Source organism: Propithecus coquereli, unplaced genomic scaffold, assembly GCF_000956105.1.
Source record: "Propithecus coquereli isolate 6110/MARCELLA unplaced genomic scaffold, Pcoq_1.0 Scaffold423, whole genome shotgun sequence".
Taxonomy (NCBI): Eukaryota; Metazoa; Chordata; class Mammalia; order Primates; family Indriidae; genus Propithecus; species Propithecus coquereli.
The window spans coordinates 768521-783854 of record NW_012149986.1 but is presented as its reverse complement, the minus strand read 5'-3'; the positions used below and the strand labels follow the sequence as shown (position 1 = coordinate 783854).

The 15334-nt window shown below is 45.5% G+C and overlaps 1 protein-coding gene across 1 annotated transcript in view; it reads right to left on the bottom strand.

Annotated features, from left to right (window-relative positions):
- LOC105817764 (chromosome unknown open reading frame, human C9orf47) overlaps positions 1–219 on the bottom strand; it is a 6568-nt gene extending 6349 nt beyond the window's left edge. The window contains 2 exon segments of the mRNA XM_012653554.1: positions 19–102; positions 105–219. Coding sequence (XP_012509008.1) covers positions 19–102; positions 105–219 — 199 coding nt within the window.
- Between the last annotated feature and the right edge of the window lie 15115 nt (positions 220–15334).

Genomic DNA, 15334 nt, shown 5'->3' with positions numbered 1-15334 from the left:
GCCCGTCGGCCCCTGTGCCCGGCGGCCTCCAGACCCTGCGCCCGTCGGGCGAACTCCAGGTACAGACCACGGGCGCCCCAGGACCCAGCGGGGACAGGTTCCGACCGGGTCCGCGGGCTGGGCTTGGGCCGGCGCCTGGCCGCACTGACGGCGAGAGTTTGGGTCGATTATTATTAGTAGTATTAATACTGTCATTATCATTATCCTGATCACGACCATTTCCGTTTGGAATGGACTGACTTTTAGGTTAGCGCTTGGCGCCTGGCAGCATTTTTGTTTGGGCTTCCTCTTGCTTTTCCGCCCGGTCCGCCCAGTGCCTGCCTCGTGCGCTCTGCCCCTGGGCGCGCGGAGGCCTCTGCTCGTGCACGGTGCCGCCCTGGGCCGGGACCTGCGCCCTCCCACGCCAGCCGCCCCTCTCAGGCCAGCGGCCCGCAGGTCTCAGGGGACCCGGCCCCCTCCCCGCACCGCTGCTCCGCACCCGGATTTGCCCCTTTTGTGTGAATAAATAAAATAATCCATGCGAAGTCTTCGAACAGAAGAATGCTCAAGGAACTGCCAAATTGTCAATTAGCAATGAAAAGCAAAGGCCACGATTGAGTGAACACAGAAACAACCACAGAAGCTTTGGGGAGCGTGGAGAAAACGGGAGAAAAGGAAGAGGAGGAAAAGGAGACAGCAGGGGAGAGAAGGAGGAGAAGGGAAGGAAGGTGAAACAGGAAGGAGGACCAGAGGCCTGTTACAGATTGTGTGCTCCTGGGCGGGCAGGAGGGGCCGCAGGGGGCCCGGAGGGAGTTGGGGAGTGTGGCGAAAAGGTGTCTGGTTACCTTTTCTCTTCTGCCCTCTTGCCGCCAGAGCTGAGCCCAATGCATCCTTCCCTTGGGGCGGGGAGCACGTGCTGCTTTGTGGTGTGGTTCGAGCGCTGATGGGTGCCTGGTGTATTAAGGCAACAGAGAGGAAGTTGGCAGCACTCCGTCCTCTGTTGAGAAATGCAAGCCCTCACAAGCATGAGCACTGCCCAGAGAAGCTGCAGAGCTCTGCCTGTCTCGGGGGCTCAGGCCCCAGGAGCTGGGGGACCTCCTAGTGTTTTCAGGTGATCCAATTGCCCTCTGCTGCTGTGGAGCCCCTTCAGCACTGCAGCCTTCCAAACTTGCTGAGTGTCTCCTGCACAGCTCTGAGGAGCCATTTCTGTCCCAAGTTGCAAGTGGGACTGAATGTGCCTACATTTGTTTAACTCCTGCAGCATTCAGTCACTTGGCACAGGCAGGACCAATGCGGCGTACTGACCACTGTGTCTGTATATTCCCAAAATGGCCAGTTGATTCATAAACAAATCTGTCCAGTTAGTTGACTCTCACTTTGTATAATTCACTGCTAGGGTCTTGGCTGAAGTTTATTTTGACCCCTGTCCAAGTCTCCATTCATGGAGAAAGTCTGTAACCCTGATATAATAGAGCAACCTTGAAGCCTGATGATGCTTCCAAAAACAGCCTCAGGAATCACACTCCGAAGCCCTGGACAATAATGTGCTCCTTAAACTTAACTGCAGGATTTCCTAAGAGAGAGGCAGGGATTTGACCCACAGCATCACTGAGGTCCCTAAAGATTCTTCATCCCGAGCAGCTCTCCCCACACACAGGCCTCTTGTTGACCCACTAAACCACCCCCCTCTGTTTCCCCCTCCCTGGGCCCTAAAGCTCAGACACTGGACCCTGATGAGGGGCCCCTGTCTCCATATAGAGACCATCTTCTCTCATTTCTTCTTTTTAAAGAAACAGCCCTCTCTAAAATTTCATTGAATAAGTCTCCCCGCCTCTGCATCCCTGGTTCACAAGGGAAAGCAATTTAATAGAAAAATGCCAGCTCATAAATGTGGAAGAAACGGAAGAATTAGGAAATTCCCTTTCTGCAACCCTCGATGAAATAATTCAGTCAGGCAGGGCGCACTGGTGGGTGCTTAACCCTTTGGCGGAAGTGTGTGGACGAACTGGTTCATCACACAGTGCTAACTGGAAAAGGAAAAAGGTTTTCCATTTTCTGTGAAGATGTCTGGCTGTTCGCACCTTAACAAGGGATCAAACTTAATGTCACCAATACTGGCTCAGCCTGGCATTATATGATACAAAGTAAAGCATACAACATCATTGCTGCTGTGCTCCTGCCAGAAATGTTTCCCTTGAATCAATCGCCAAGCCTCTAAACTTTACTTCCAGTTTACAGGAAATAAAAGGGGTGGAGCAAGACGTTAAGTGACACCATGGCAAAGCAACCAGACTAGTCCAGGGTGTGGGATGAGCTGCAGTCAGTTGTCTGATCTCTTAAAAAAAGTTAATGTCATGAAAAAACATGGAGGACAGTGCTAGTGTAAAAACAGCTAAAAAGAAGAAACATAACAAGCATGAACCCAGATTGGCTCCTGGCTGGACAAGTCAGCATGGAAACATTCTGGAGAAATTTCCAAACTGGACAGGATACCGAATGATATTATGCAATTATCATTAAGGTTGTTAGGTGTGATAATAGCACAATGTTTATGTAGGAGAATGGCTTTATTTTTAGGAGATGGCTGCTGAAGTATTTAAGGGTAAAATGTCTTGATATCTAGAACCTATTTTTAAATGGCTCAGCACAAACAGTATGTATACATATGCTGACATGACAAACTGCTAGTAATTTTTGGTTCTGGGTGTGAATTGGGAAATTGTTCCTCTTTTCTATACATTTGAAATTGTTCCATAATGAGAAGTTGGAGAAAAATAAAATGAAATTTTATTTATTTAAAATACTAAAGACTGAAATAAAATATATCTCCACCTCTGTGCTCAAGCTTTCAAATCAAATCTAGGCTTATGGGAATAAAATTGAAAGTTACTATGAGTTACATTGGTATATTTTTCACAATCATGTGGCTTCAATCTTAAATATGATTTGAACAAATAGATTATATATTATAACATATGTAATATAATCTTGCATACTTATTTGCAATTTTAAAAAGGAAATGTATTTACTTTCCCAAAAAGATCAGTGCCTGCAGCCTGGCGAGCAGAACAGAGTGGTTAAAGGACGCCCAGTTTTAGGACTGTCCCTAAGCGAGACCTTCCCGCAGGGCCGGCGTGTGCACATCACAGAAGAGGAGAAAAGCGTGAGTAAATACACCTCCTTTCTTCCTTCCCTCTGCCCTCCCAGCCTCTGCCTTGGGGATCCCGGGTGCCTCCCCCAGTCCTTGGGTGTGTTTAGCTCTTGTCACAGGCTGCAGTAGACAATCAAGATCTCAGTAAACATGCACACGCGCTACCTTTTTGGTTGTCTGAGGTCCCTCCTCAAGCGAGCACTCAGAAAAATGTGCAGGTCAGTGGGTACATGTGAATGAGCTGCAGATCACCAGTCCAGAAATGCGGCAGCAGGGCCTCTAGAGTCCTGGAGGTCCCCAGAGAAGGGGTGTCCCTGGCGGGGGCAGCGTGGATGGGTTAATTGCGCAGAGCAACTTGATATGTGGTCAAACATTATTCTGAGTGTGTCTGTGAGGGTGTTTTGGATGAGATTGACATTTGAATCGGTAGACTGAGGAAAGCAGATCACCCTCCTGTTGGTGGACATCACACAATTGGTTAAAGGCCTGAACAGACCTTTTGTAAAGACAAAAGGCCAAGACTCCCCCTGGTTGCAGAGGATTCTCCTGCTGCCTGTCTTCAGACTGGGGGCACTTCCCGCTTCCACAGCAGCTCTCCGGCCTCTGGACTTGAACTGGGACCCCAGCTCTATGGGTGTTGGGCTTGTCGGCCTCTGTAATTGCACGAGCTAATTCCTTATAATAAATCTCTTTGTGTGTGTATATGTATATCTCCCATTGGTTCTGTTTCTCTGGAGAGCCCTGACTGATCCAATGGCCCCAGGGAAAGGGCAGAACTTTTCACAAATACGGGCCACTGGGACAGAAAGGAGGCCTGGGAAACACAGGGGACTCTGGTCTTGTGGTCACTTCATCTGCAACTCAACAAACATTCCAGAGCCATTTCCTCTCTGCTGGTTTACTCTACACAGAACTTGGAAGAATAACTTTAAAATATTGATCTACAGTGGCTCACGCCTATAGTCCTAGCACAGGAGTGGGGAACCTGCAGCCTTAAGGCCACATGTGGTTTTCTAGGTCCTTAAGTGTGGCCTTTTGACTGAGTCCGAATTTTACAGAACAAATCCTTTTATTTTTATTAATACATTTTTGTTTGTCTTTTATATTTTTATTTTATTTTTAAAATAAACTTATTTAAAATACTAAAGACTAAAATAAGCTCAACAAAATAATCCTCCCAGATTGACCAGCACAATTAGAACATCAGTAAGCCATAAGGGCTAAATTAACGGCTGCTACCCTCATGATTTAGTTCTAACTTCCCCCACCTGGCTGGTGCTGCTACCACATCAGGCTGGTTGGCGAGAGTTTATGGGGGACCAGTATGCCCATCTGTTGTCAGCTTTTGACAACGATACACTGCATTTCTGTTTGAAGTGGAATTTGTGAATAATTGCACAACTAGACAGTACTTTTAAATTCTTAACAGCCCATCATGTTGAAGTAGACCAAAATAATGCTGAAGGAAGAAAACAAATTTTTTAATGAGGATTGGGAATTACAATATTATCTTGTTTCTGCTAAAGATAAGATGATTTGCCTGCTTTGTGATACTGCAACATCAACATTAAGGAAAGCCAATGCTCATCAGCATTACAACACTCATAAGGACCACAAATATTTTAAATTAGAGGGAGAGGCACAAAAGATTGTATTGCAGAAATTAAAAGATGAAAAGCAAAAGCAAACAGAATCCTTTCAAGTAGCAATAAGGCCTGAAAATAATGCCACTGAAGCAACTTATAAAGTAGCTTATGTACTCAAAAAAAAGGGAAGCCATTCAATGATGTAGAAATTGTGAAAGAATGCATCATTGAAGTTGTAGGACGCTTAGACCCTGATAACATTTCAAAGTATAAACAACTGCCTCATTCAAGGAGAACCGTAACCGATCAGCAGCATGAGCCTTCAACTTAACAGAACAACTTCATACAATACTTCAAAAAGAAAATATAAGCTGGAACCCATTCTACTAAGTGAAGTATCCCAAGAATGGAAATATAAGCACCACATATACTCCCATCAAATTGGTCTCACTGATCAACACCTAAGTGCACATATAGGAATAACATTTATCGGGCGTCAGGCAGGTGGGAGGGGGGAGGAGAGGAGGTGCATATATATACATAATGAGTGCGATGTGCACTGTCTGGGGGATGGACATGCTTGAAGCTCTGACGGGGGCAGCGGGCAATGGCAATGTAACCTAAACATTTGTACCCCCATAATATGCAGAAATAAAAATAAAAAATAAAAAAAGAAATATATTATTCAATCGCTTTGGATGAATCAACTGATACTACTGACTCAGCACAGGTTTTATACTTCATTGGGTCATAACAGAAGGTTTTCTTTGCTATGAAGAGTTATTGCTTTGGGCACTCTTGTGAACAGAACATGGAGAATAGATATCTTTAACAAATTTGAAGATAAATGTGAAGTTGGAATGAATTTGGTAAATCCAGTGAGTGTATATACAGATGGTGCACCTTCCAGGACAGGAAGACATGAAGGGTTTATTACACAGATTAAAAAAAGTATTAACAGATCCGAATGCTCGCATGTCTTTTCATTGTATCTTGCATCAGCAAAATCTCTGTGCTAAAGCTACTATTTTAAGAGATACCTTGCAACAAGTTATAGGTACTGTTATCTATATTCAAGCAAATGTAACATGGCATTGTCAATTTCATAACATGCTAAAGTTGGAAGATGAGGTATTCAGTGTGGATTTGCCATATCATTCTAAAGTGCTTTGACTATGGCAGGGACAGGTGTTAGCCAAAATTTTATCTCTTTGAGAAAAGATAGTTAAATTTTATGAAGAACAGAATCAACAATTTATTGGAAGAAGATTTGTATGGGATTGCAGATTTCTATAGGAAATCATGTCAAATCAAAATGAGTTGAATATTTCTTTGCAAGGTAAAACTGAATCTATACATGATATGTGGCAAAAATCCAAGCATTTTGAAAAATCTGTCTGGGTGGCAGAGTGAGACTCTTGTCTCAAAATAAATAAATAAAATATTGACCTGGATGTGGATTTGCAGAATAAAACTTGGCCTTTTGTGCAGTAACCTTGTCTGGACCCAAATGAAGCATTTGACTCGCTGCCGGGACTCTCAAAGGAAGAGTGTTCATTTGGAGACAGAGACGTCTACCAACGCTGAATCTCAACTGTGGCTTCACAGTGATTGTCACCTTGTTTTCATCATGACACCCTCAATGTGTCCCCTGTCTCCATCCTCCTGGTCAGGCAGGAACCATCAGAACTTCCAGGAATTGTTCTTTGCACATTTCATATTTTGTAAGGATGTTTCTGATATTCAGAAATGTAACTAGTGTGTGTGGGGGTGTGTGGTATGTGTGGGGGGCAGCGTGTGTGTGGTATGTGCACATGGCATGTTTGTGTGGTGTGTTGGTGTGCAGAGCGTGTGTGTGTGTGTGTGTGTGTGTGTGTGTGTGTGTGTGTACACCTGCTGGAGAGGGAGGGAATGTGCCTGGCCCTCAACCGAAGATGTACACCTGGACTCTGAGCTCCCTCGTGGTCTCCTCTTGGCTTTTGCTGCTCTGTGCTCCGCCCTCTCCTCCTCCTTTCCTCCACTGTGTCTCACCCAGGCGGAAGCTGAGCTCGCCTCAGGGGCACTGAGCAGCGCAGCTGTGTGGGAAGCACACCCGCACGCCAGGTCGATGGACTTCTGGGGGCCTTAGGTTCTTGTGGATGAAAAGTATTAATACTTTTAATAACTGAAAGGTGAACTCAACCAATCACTGCACTTTTCTGGGTGAAATCCTTCCCCCCAATTCCTTCCCCTTGGCCAACAGAATAGAAATTAACCACCCCGTAGGAAAGTGATCACTCTCTTTTTTTTTTTTAATTTCAGCATATTATGGGGTACAGATGTTTAGGTTATGTGTGTTGCCCTTGGTTCCCTCCCCCCCAAGTCCATGTTTCAAATATGTCCATCCTTCGGGTAGTGCGCATTGCACTCCTTGGATCACTCTCTTTTTTTGTTCAACCATTATGTAGTAGAATGAAACACTCTCAAACTATTTGAAAGTGAGACAAAAATCACCTCGAAAGAACCTACGTCATGCAACAAATTTAAATAAAAAACAAAAAAATGACAATAATCTGCCTTTAGCATATCCACTATCACTCTATCCATCTGAGTTGTGAGGATTTAATGTGCAGATAATCATATGAAGTGAAAGTCTCATGATAAATGGAAAAACGGGTAGGTTTAGCTCTTTTAAACAGAGAAGCACAGTTGGGGAAAGTCCCGGGAGGTATGGTGGGGGCAGAGAAGGAACCCCACTTAGATCCTGCTGCATGTTGGGGACATGCTGGGGTCGCTTCATGCGTCCGTTTGTGAAGAAGAGAGGCATTGCCACGGTTTGCAAATGAGAAGAGGAAAGCGTAGAGAAGGGACCTCAGTCAAGTCCTCCTCTCATAAGTAGAAGAGCCACTGATTCTCAGGAAACCATACCCCCTCTCCTCTCTCTGTCCTGCCCCCAGCCCCTTCCCGGTGACCCTGCTGAGAAGAATGCTGTTTAACCACCACATGAAAGGAACAGGAGCAAATGTGGCCCAAGTTATCTCAGTGAGCAGCTGGCTGGAGACGTTTGCTCAGGGCTGCTCCATCACTACAAATCCAGCATTGCTATCCATAGTGCATTCTTGGAAGGCGTAGGTCAAACTCAGAGTTGGGTACCTGCAGCATCACTTTAGGGTTTGGAAAAAATAAATAAAGTCTTCTGGCATGAGGAATCGGACTTACATTGGGCAGGATGTAGGGTTTTCAGAGGCGGTGGGAACAGACCAAAAGGGAAATGAGAACTCAGGCAGGGGAGGCGGTGAGGGTCTAATGTGTTTGCGCATGCGCCTTTTCAATAAGAGCCTGTGTATTCTGAAAGCAAGACCAGAAAGACAGGTTGGAAGGCACACTGGTGGCTGGAGGCACTCTTGATTCTGTTTTGACAAGGAGGCTTGCCGCAGGCTTGCAGTGAAGCTTGCATCTGAATTTCGCAAACAGGCAGCCCAGACTCTAGCATCACTGATGCTTTGAGTCACCTTAGTCCAAAAAGTGCCCTGGGAAATCATGGTGGGGCAGGCCTTCTGGCCCAGCACTGTCCACTTACAATCTGTTGGTACACCGGTGGGCTGTGCAATTCAACAGAAGTGCCCAGGTGTGTTTAACCATTCATTCACTAGCACGTAGTGATGGGTGGTTATGTACAAACCTGTCTGCAGTCTGCTAAGACTGGCTTGGTGTATTCCTCCCGTGCCCCTGGCTTTTCGAACAAGTGTCTGCAATGTTGTGGAATAACTTTGGTTATTCTTGGCTACCAAGGGTTTACTTGGTGGTGGGAGTGGAGAAAGAGGGCGGAGATGAATGTAAGGAGTAATTGCCGATTTCCTCACTCCTCCAACATCAAAGGGGGTGGATTTTAAGCAAAAAGGACTGAAGGAGTTTTGGTGGGGCAATAAGAACAAATGCCAGCCAACACTGACCCAGTGCGTATGCCTTGTCAGGCACTGTTCAGAGAGCTTCACCCACAGCAACTCACTCCTCAAAACAGCCCTATGAGATCAATACAATATCATCCCATTTGTCAGATGAGAAAACTGAGACACAGAGATCTTCATAAATTTGCGAGTCACAAAGCTGGTACATGGCAGAGCTGTGGTTTGACCCTGGCCACTTGACATACAGTCAGGAGTTTTTTGACCTATTTTTGTTCTGAAAGACATAGGCTGATCTTTGTGTGTGGATGACTAATAACCAGTGTACCTGCGGAGAGGCAGGGGGCCTGGCTGGAGCCTGAGGACAGGGAGGGGAGCAGGATGGATGCCATCGCGGACCCTCAATCTTGCTCCCACATCTACTCTAAGATCTGGACTGTTGTGGGCTGGTTTTGAGGAGACTGGATGAAATCAGCCCAAATCCCCTTTGGACAGCCCCTGCCCCGGCCCACCTGGATACTGCTGTGGGCAGGTCTGTTGGGGTCAGAGGCTCACTTCTTGTCTTGCTTCCCCCATCGCTCCCAGTTACCAAGAAACCATCCACCCTCTGGGCGCCAGCATCTTCTTCTGGAAAATAGGACACTGGACCCGTGGGTACAATGTTGAATATCTGGATATTCAAAAGGACCATAGGAGTTCTATAAGTTTGCACAATATACACGTGAGAAAAATTTCTGCTTCCATATTATTTGAATTGAAACCATGCAAAAACCTTCTTGATTAAAAAGTTTTTACGAAGCTGAGATTAAAGACAAAAAAAGTCTCAAAAATCTAAGCTCTCACCTCAAGAAACTAGAAAAAGAAGAGCAAAATACACCCAAAGGAAGCAGAAGGAGGGACGAAACACAGATAAGAAGAGGAAACTAATTAAACTAAAACAGAAACAAAAATCAATAAAACGAAAGATTGTTCTTTGAAAGGATCAGTAAATTGACAAATTCTCGCAAGACTGACAACAACGAGAGAGAGAGAGAGAGAGAGAGAGAGAGAGAGAGAGAGAAGGCAGAGTTTACCAGTATCAGGAGCGAAACAGGATGTCATTACACGCATGCAGACATCAGGATACTAAGGGCTACTGTGAACAGCTCTGCACACATACATTGGACAGCTCAAATGAGATGGACCAATTCACTGAAAAGCACAAATCACCACAGTTCTCCCAACATGAAGTAAGCAATTTGCATAGCCCTACAACTAGTAAGGAAATGGAATTTATAACTTATAAACTCTCAAAAAATAAAAAAAAGAAATATGAAAACCCAGATTGTTTTACTGAAAATTCTACCAAGCACATAAAGAAGAATTAATACCCCTACACAGTATTTTCAAGAAAAGAAAAGAGGTGGGACACTTCCCAACTCATTTTATGAAGCAAGTATTATCCTTTTTCCAAAACCACACAAAGACAGTACCAAAATAAAAAGTCTACAGATTAATATCCCTCATAAATATAGACATAGAAATTATTAAGAAAATATTAGCAAATATAACCCAACAATATGTAAAAATAATTATATGCCATGACCAAATTGGATTTATTCCAGATATAAAAGGCTGGCTTCATATTCGAAAAAATCAAACAATATAATCCATAATACTAATGGTCTAAATGAGAAAAACCACATGATCATATCGATTTATACAGAAAAAGCACTTAACAAAATCCAAGGCCCATTTATGATAAAACTCTCAGGAAACTAGGAATAGAGTGGTCCTTTCTCAATTTGATAAAGAACACCTGCGAAAACCCACAGCTAACATCATACTCAGTGGTAAAAGACTGAATGTGTTCCTCTGAAATCTGGAAAGAGACAAGAATGTCCTCTCTCACCACTTCTGTTCAACATAATACTGGAAGTTCTAGCTAGCACAAAAAGGAAAGAAAAAGAAATTAAAGGCTTATAGATCAAAAAGGAAGAAATAAAACACTCCCTGTTTTCAGATGACATGATGGTCTACATAGAAAATCCCAAGGCATCTACAACAAACAAACCAAAAAGAAGCAAAATAAACAAACAAAAAACCCCTAGAACTGATAAGCAGGGTTGCAGGATACAAGAACAACACATAAAAATCAATCGTATTTTGATATGCTAGCAATGAACACATGGAAAGTGAAATTAAAAATATAATACCTCTTACGATCATTAAAACAAAATGTAATTCTTAGGTATAAATCCAACGAAACATTCATAGGATCTGTATGCTCAAAAATGCAAAGTGCTGAAAAGAAAAATCAAATATATAAATAAACAGAGATATAAATAAACCATGTTCATGAATTAGAATATTCCTCATAATAAAGGGGTCAACTCTCCCAATTCCATACACAGGTGTAGCACAATTCCTTTAAAAAACCCCAGCAAGATTTTCTGTAGACATAGATAAGATTATTCTAAAATCTATTGAGAAAAAAAGGAACTAGAATATTTTCAAAATGAAGAACAAATAATAGGAATCACTTTACCAGATTCTAATACTTAATACATAGCTACATTAATCAAGACTCTGTGATACTGGCAGAGGCAGAGACCCACAGATCAATGGAACAGAAGAGAGAACCCCAAAATAGCCCCACATAGGTGTGGTCAACAGATTTTTGACAGGGCGGCCAAAGTAATTCAGTGAAAGAATGATAGTCTTGTCAAGAAACAGTGCTGGGGCAATGGGACATCCATAAGCAACAAGAAAAAATGTGCCTTGACCTAAACCTTATACCTAATACAAAAGCAAACTCAAGTGGGTCATGGATTTACATGTAAAGCGTATAACTATAAAACTTTTATAAGATAACACAGGAGACTACCTTTGGGGCCCTGGGCTTGGTGAGGAGTAATTAGATATGACAGCAAGGCATGATTTATAAAAGGAAAACATCAGCAAACAAGACCGCATCGAAATAGAAACTTGCTCTGCAAAAGAACCTGTTAAAAGGGTGAAAAAATAAGCTTTAGACTGAAAGCAAACGTTTGCAAACGACAGATCTGACAAAAGGGCTCGTATCTAGAATATATAAAGAATATATGCAAAACTCAACGGTAAAAAACCCAAATAGACAATGGGGAAAAGATGTGAAGAGGAAATATGGATGGAAAATGGGCACATGACCAGCCATTAGCGAAAGGCAAGTAGGGCCACAATAAAATTTCACTGCAGACCTGTGAGAACAGCTTGAGCAAAAAATATTGAAAATACCAGACATTTGTGAGGGTGCAGAGAAACTGGATCACTCTAGTGGGACAGTAAAATGGCACAGCCTCTGTGGAAGAGAGTTGGACAATTTCCTAAAAAACTCAACATGGAATATCAAACAACCCGCAGTTGTACTCCTGGGCACGCATCCCAGTGGAATTAAAAATAAATTCATCCCAGTGGAATCTGTGGAATGTCCACAGAAAACCTATACATGATCGATCACAGCAGAGTTGCTCGTACTAGCCCCAAACTGGAAACAACCAAAACGTTCTCAACAGGCGGATCATCAAACAGTCGGTGGCACATCTTCCACGGAGCTTCACCCAGCAGTAGAAAGGAGTCACTGTTGATGCACAGCACAGCTTGGCTGGCTCTCGGCATTGTCGTGCTCAGTGAAAAAAGCCAGTCTCTGAAGGTCACCTATCGTGTGATTCCACTTATGCAGCACAAATGGAGATGGAGAGCAGCCTAGTGGTTGGGTGTTTCCAGTGTTTGGCTGGTACAAGTAAGGCGGCTGTGATTGATCACGTATGGGTTTTCTGTGGACATTCCACAGAATCCCACTGGGATGAATTTAGTTTTGACTCCACTGGGATGCGTGCCCAGTGCCAGGGGCTGGTGGCAACAGAGGGGTGGGTGTGAACTTAAAGAGGTAGCATGAGGGAGATTTTTGTGGCAGTGAAATAGCTGTGTGTGTTGATTGCAGTGGTGGTGACATGACTCTGCACGTGATAAATAGCACAGAACTACACATACACACTCTGCACCATGGCAGTTTCCTGGTTTTGATACTGTACTAAAATTATGTAAGGCGTAAGTATCGGAGTAACTGGGATAAGGGTACACGGGACCCTTTGTACTATCCTTATCCTTACAAATTCCCGCAAATTCATAATTATTTCAAAACAAGAAGTTAAAATTTTAAATAATTAAAAATCAGAAAATCCCCCTTTTTGGGTGAAAGATTTAGCAAACGATGTTTCTCTGTTCCACTAGGCGATGTGAAGGGCAAGTGTGCTCTAACAACCATACCCAACTGCTGGAGTGCACCCCCAGTGCACCCCCACCCCCAGTGAGAAGGAGCTGGGTCACTCTCTCACGAGGCCGGCAGGGTGGTGGAAAACTGCACGTAGAAACACCGTGGACTTGGTTTTGAAGCGTGCTGCTCCTAGAGCTTACGGTCTTAACGAGGAATGTTGTTTTCTTAAGTCTCCTCTTTTCAGACAGTGCAGTAGAGCTCATAGAACTAAAAACCTTGAGCCAACAAATCCCTGGATCCCATGACGATGGGGGGAACTGCAGGCCCCTGTGCCCGGAGAGACGTGCTCGGGGCTGGTGGCTGCGTTGGCCGTTCCTGCGTCAAGGAACCAAGCTTGGCTCCCAGGTCCCGGCGGGTTCTCGAGTGGCTCCTTGCCCTTGACTCTGCCTTGCAGACAACCGCATAGTTCCCTGCCGGAGTGTTTACTTTCCCTGAGTTTGTCCACTTGCCTCCTCTTGAGCAGCCTGAGCACTTAAATTTAAAGTCACAATGCTCCAACGCGTTTTGACTCTGCGTTTGTCTCGCTGTTAACCGAGTGCCCTGTGCCTCACTGTGGCTTACTGAGCCTGGGCTCACGCTGTAGCCCCCAGGGCTTTCGTTGACTAGAATCTGCTCTTTATGAATCAAAGTCGATTCCTTCTAGCACAGTGGTCTTTTCTCAGGCGATCATAGAGGATTCTGTCACCTGTGGGCTTCAGACAGCAGGTTAGGACTTGCGGGCAGGAGCTATTTTTGAGTCTATGATTCACTTCTGATTTTATCTGACTTTGCAAGATGCTGAAGCTCCAACTAGCTATCCGGGCCCTTGGGTTGGCTTTCCTCCTTAGAGGTTCCCAGCCCTGAAGCGAAGATCAGAAGCTGCCACGACTTCCGGGCTGAAGGTCTCAGTCATTTCATTTCTCCCCCTGTTGTTTGGCTGGTGAGGGGAGCAGGAGTCAGGAAGGAGGGGAGGGTGGGATGGTGTCGATGGGTTTGTGTGCTGGGTTTGTGGAAGACTGAGGGCATTTCTCCAGAAGAGCTTTTATGTTTCTTAAGTAATAGTCTTATTAGTGTGAACTGCATGTAATTACCATTTTATTGGTGCAAAATGGGGCAGGTGGACATTTCCCACGGTTCCGCCTAACACGTTCCCTTGGTAAACACCTTTCCTCCAGCGCCCTCTCTCTACCAAAACCACACGGGCATCTTTCTCTCTCCCTCCCTGGTCACCTCCTCTCACCCCAGTGCTCCCGTCCTACCACCCCAGTATTTACGGGTTCCCAGGAGCCAGTGATAGTTGACATGTTTGCGAGCGCTGGCACCGCAGACCAGGTGGGACTGTCCTCCGCGGAAGCCGGTGGCAGATTCCTGCCAGACTTCCCGGTGACAGCGAAAGGACGCGGATCCCAGACGACCCTCGGGGAGCCTCCTGCACGGCGGCGTCCCGGCCCGTCCCAGGCACCCTGGCATCGCTCTCCTGCGACGCCGGCCCGGTCTCTCGTATTCAGGCCACGCTGCTCTCCTCGGTTCTGGAGGACGGGCCGCCCGCGAGGCCACCTCGCAGCCTCCTCCTTCATCCGCTTGCCCTCTCCCAAAGGTTTGCTAGGCTGTCTCTTCCCCTGATGTTTCTGGTCCCTGCTTTTTATTGTCCTTTCAGCCTTCAAACGTCATTAATTTACTGCCACTCAAGTGGGATTTCAGGAGGGAGAGCAGATGCGTGTGGTCGATGCAATATATTCGGCCGGGGAGCCCGCTGGGTTTCAAGCACCAGGAAATTGTTCATCCTGAACAATAAAGAAACACACCCCTCACTAGGAACTTCCTCCTCTCCACAGCTGCCGTCCCAGCTCTGGCCTCTCCCTCCTAGAGCACACCGCTCTGCCCGCGCCGAGCTCAGGGTGCCTTCTCTCGCGCTGCGGCCCCAGCCGACTCTGCCGGTGCCGACCCTCCCGCCGGACAGCTGCTCCTCCGTGGTCACCTGTTTATTCTCCATCCGCTGTTCCTGTGCTCTTCTGTGACGCTTGGCTCTCCCCACGCTGGACCGAGGGCCCTCTCCTTTTTATTTCCATAACGGTCAGGCACATACACAATTTAACTCCTCCCAATTTGTGCTTCATTCTGCAGCCAAGGGGGTCTTTTTCAAAATGCCTCTTGATGGCTCTCCAGCTCCAGGGGTAAAGTCCACACTCTTGCACGGCCTGCTTGCCCTGTGTATCCTGGCTCCAGCTGTCTCCACCTTGTCACACCCAAACTCTCTGGGTTCTCTCTTTCCCGCCTTTGGAAACCTCCTTCTCAATACGCTGCCTCCTGCCACAGGGCCTTTGCATATGCTGTCCCCCCAGCTTCAGGGTGTGCCTCCTTCTTCACTTCATTAAATCCCACAAAGGCTTCCAGCTGAAGTGGCCCTTCCTGCAGGAAGCCTTCCTTGATATATCTGATTTACTCCATTTTCCCTCCTGGC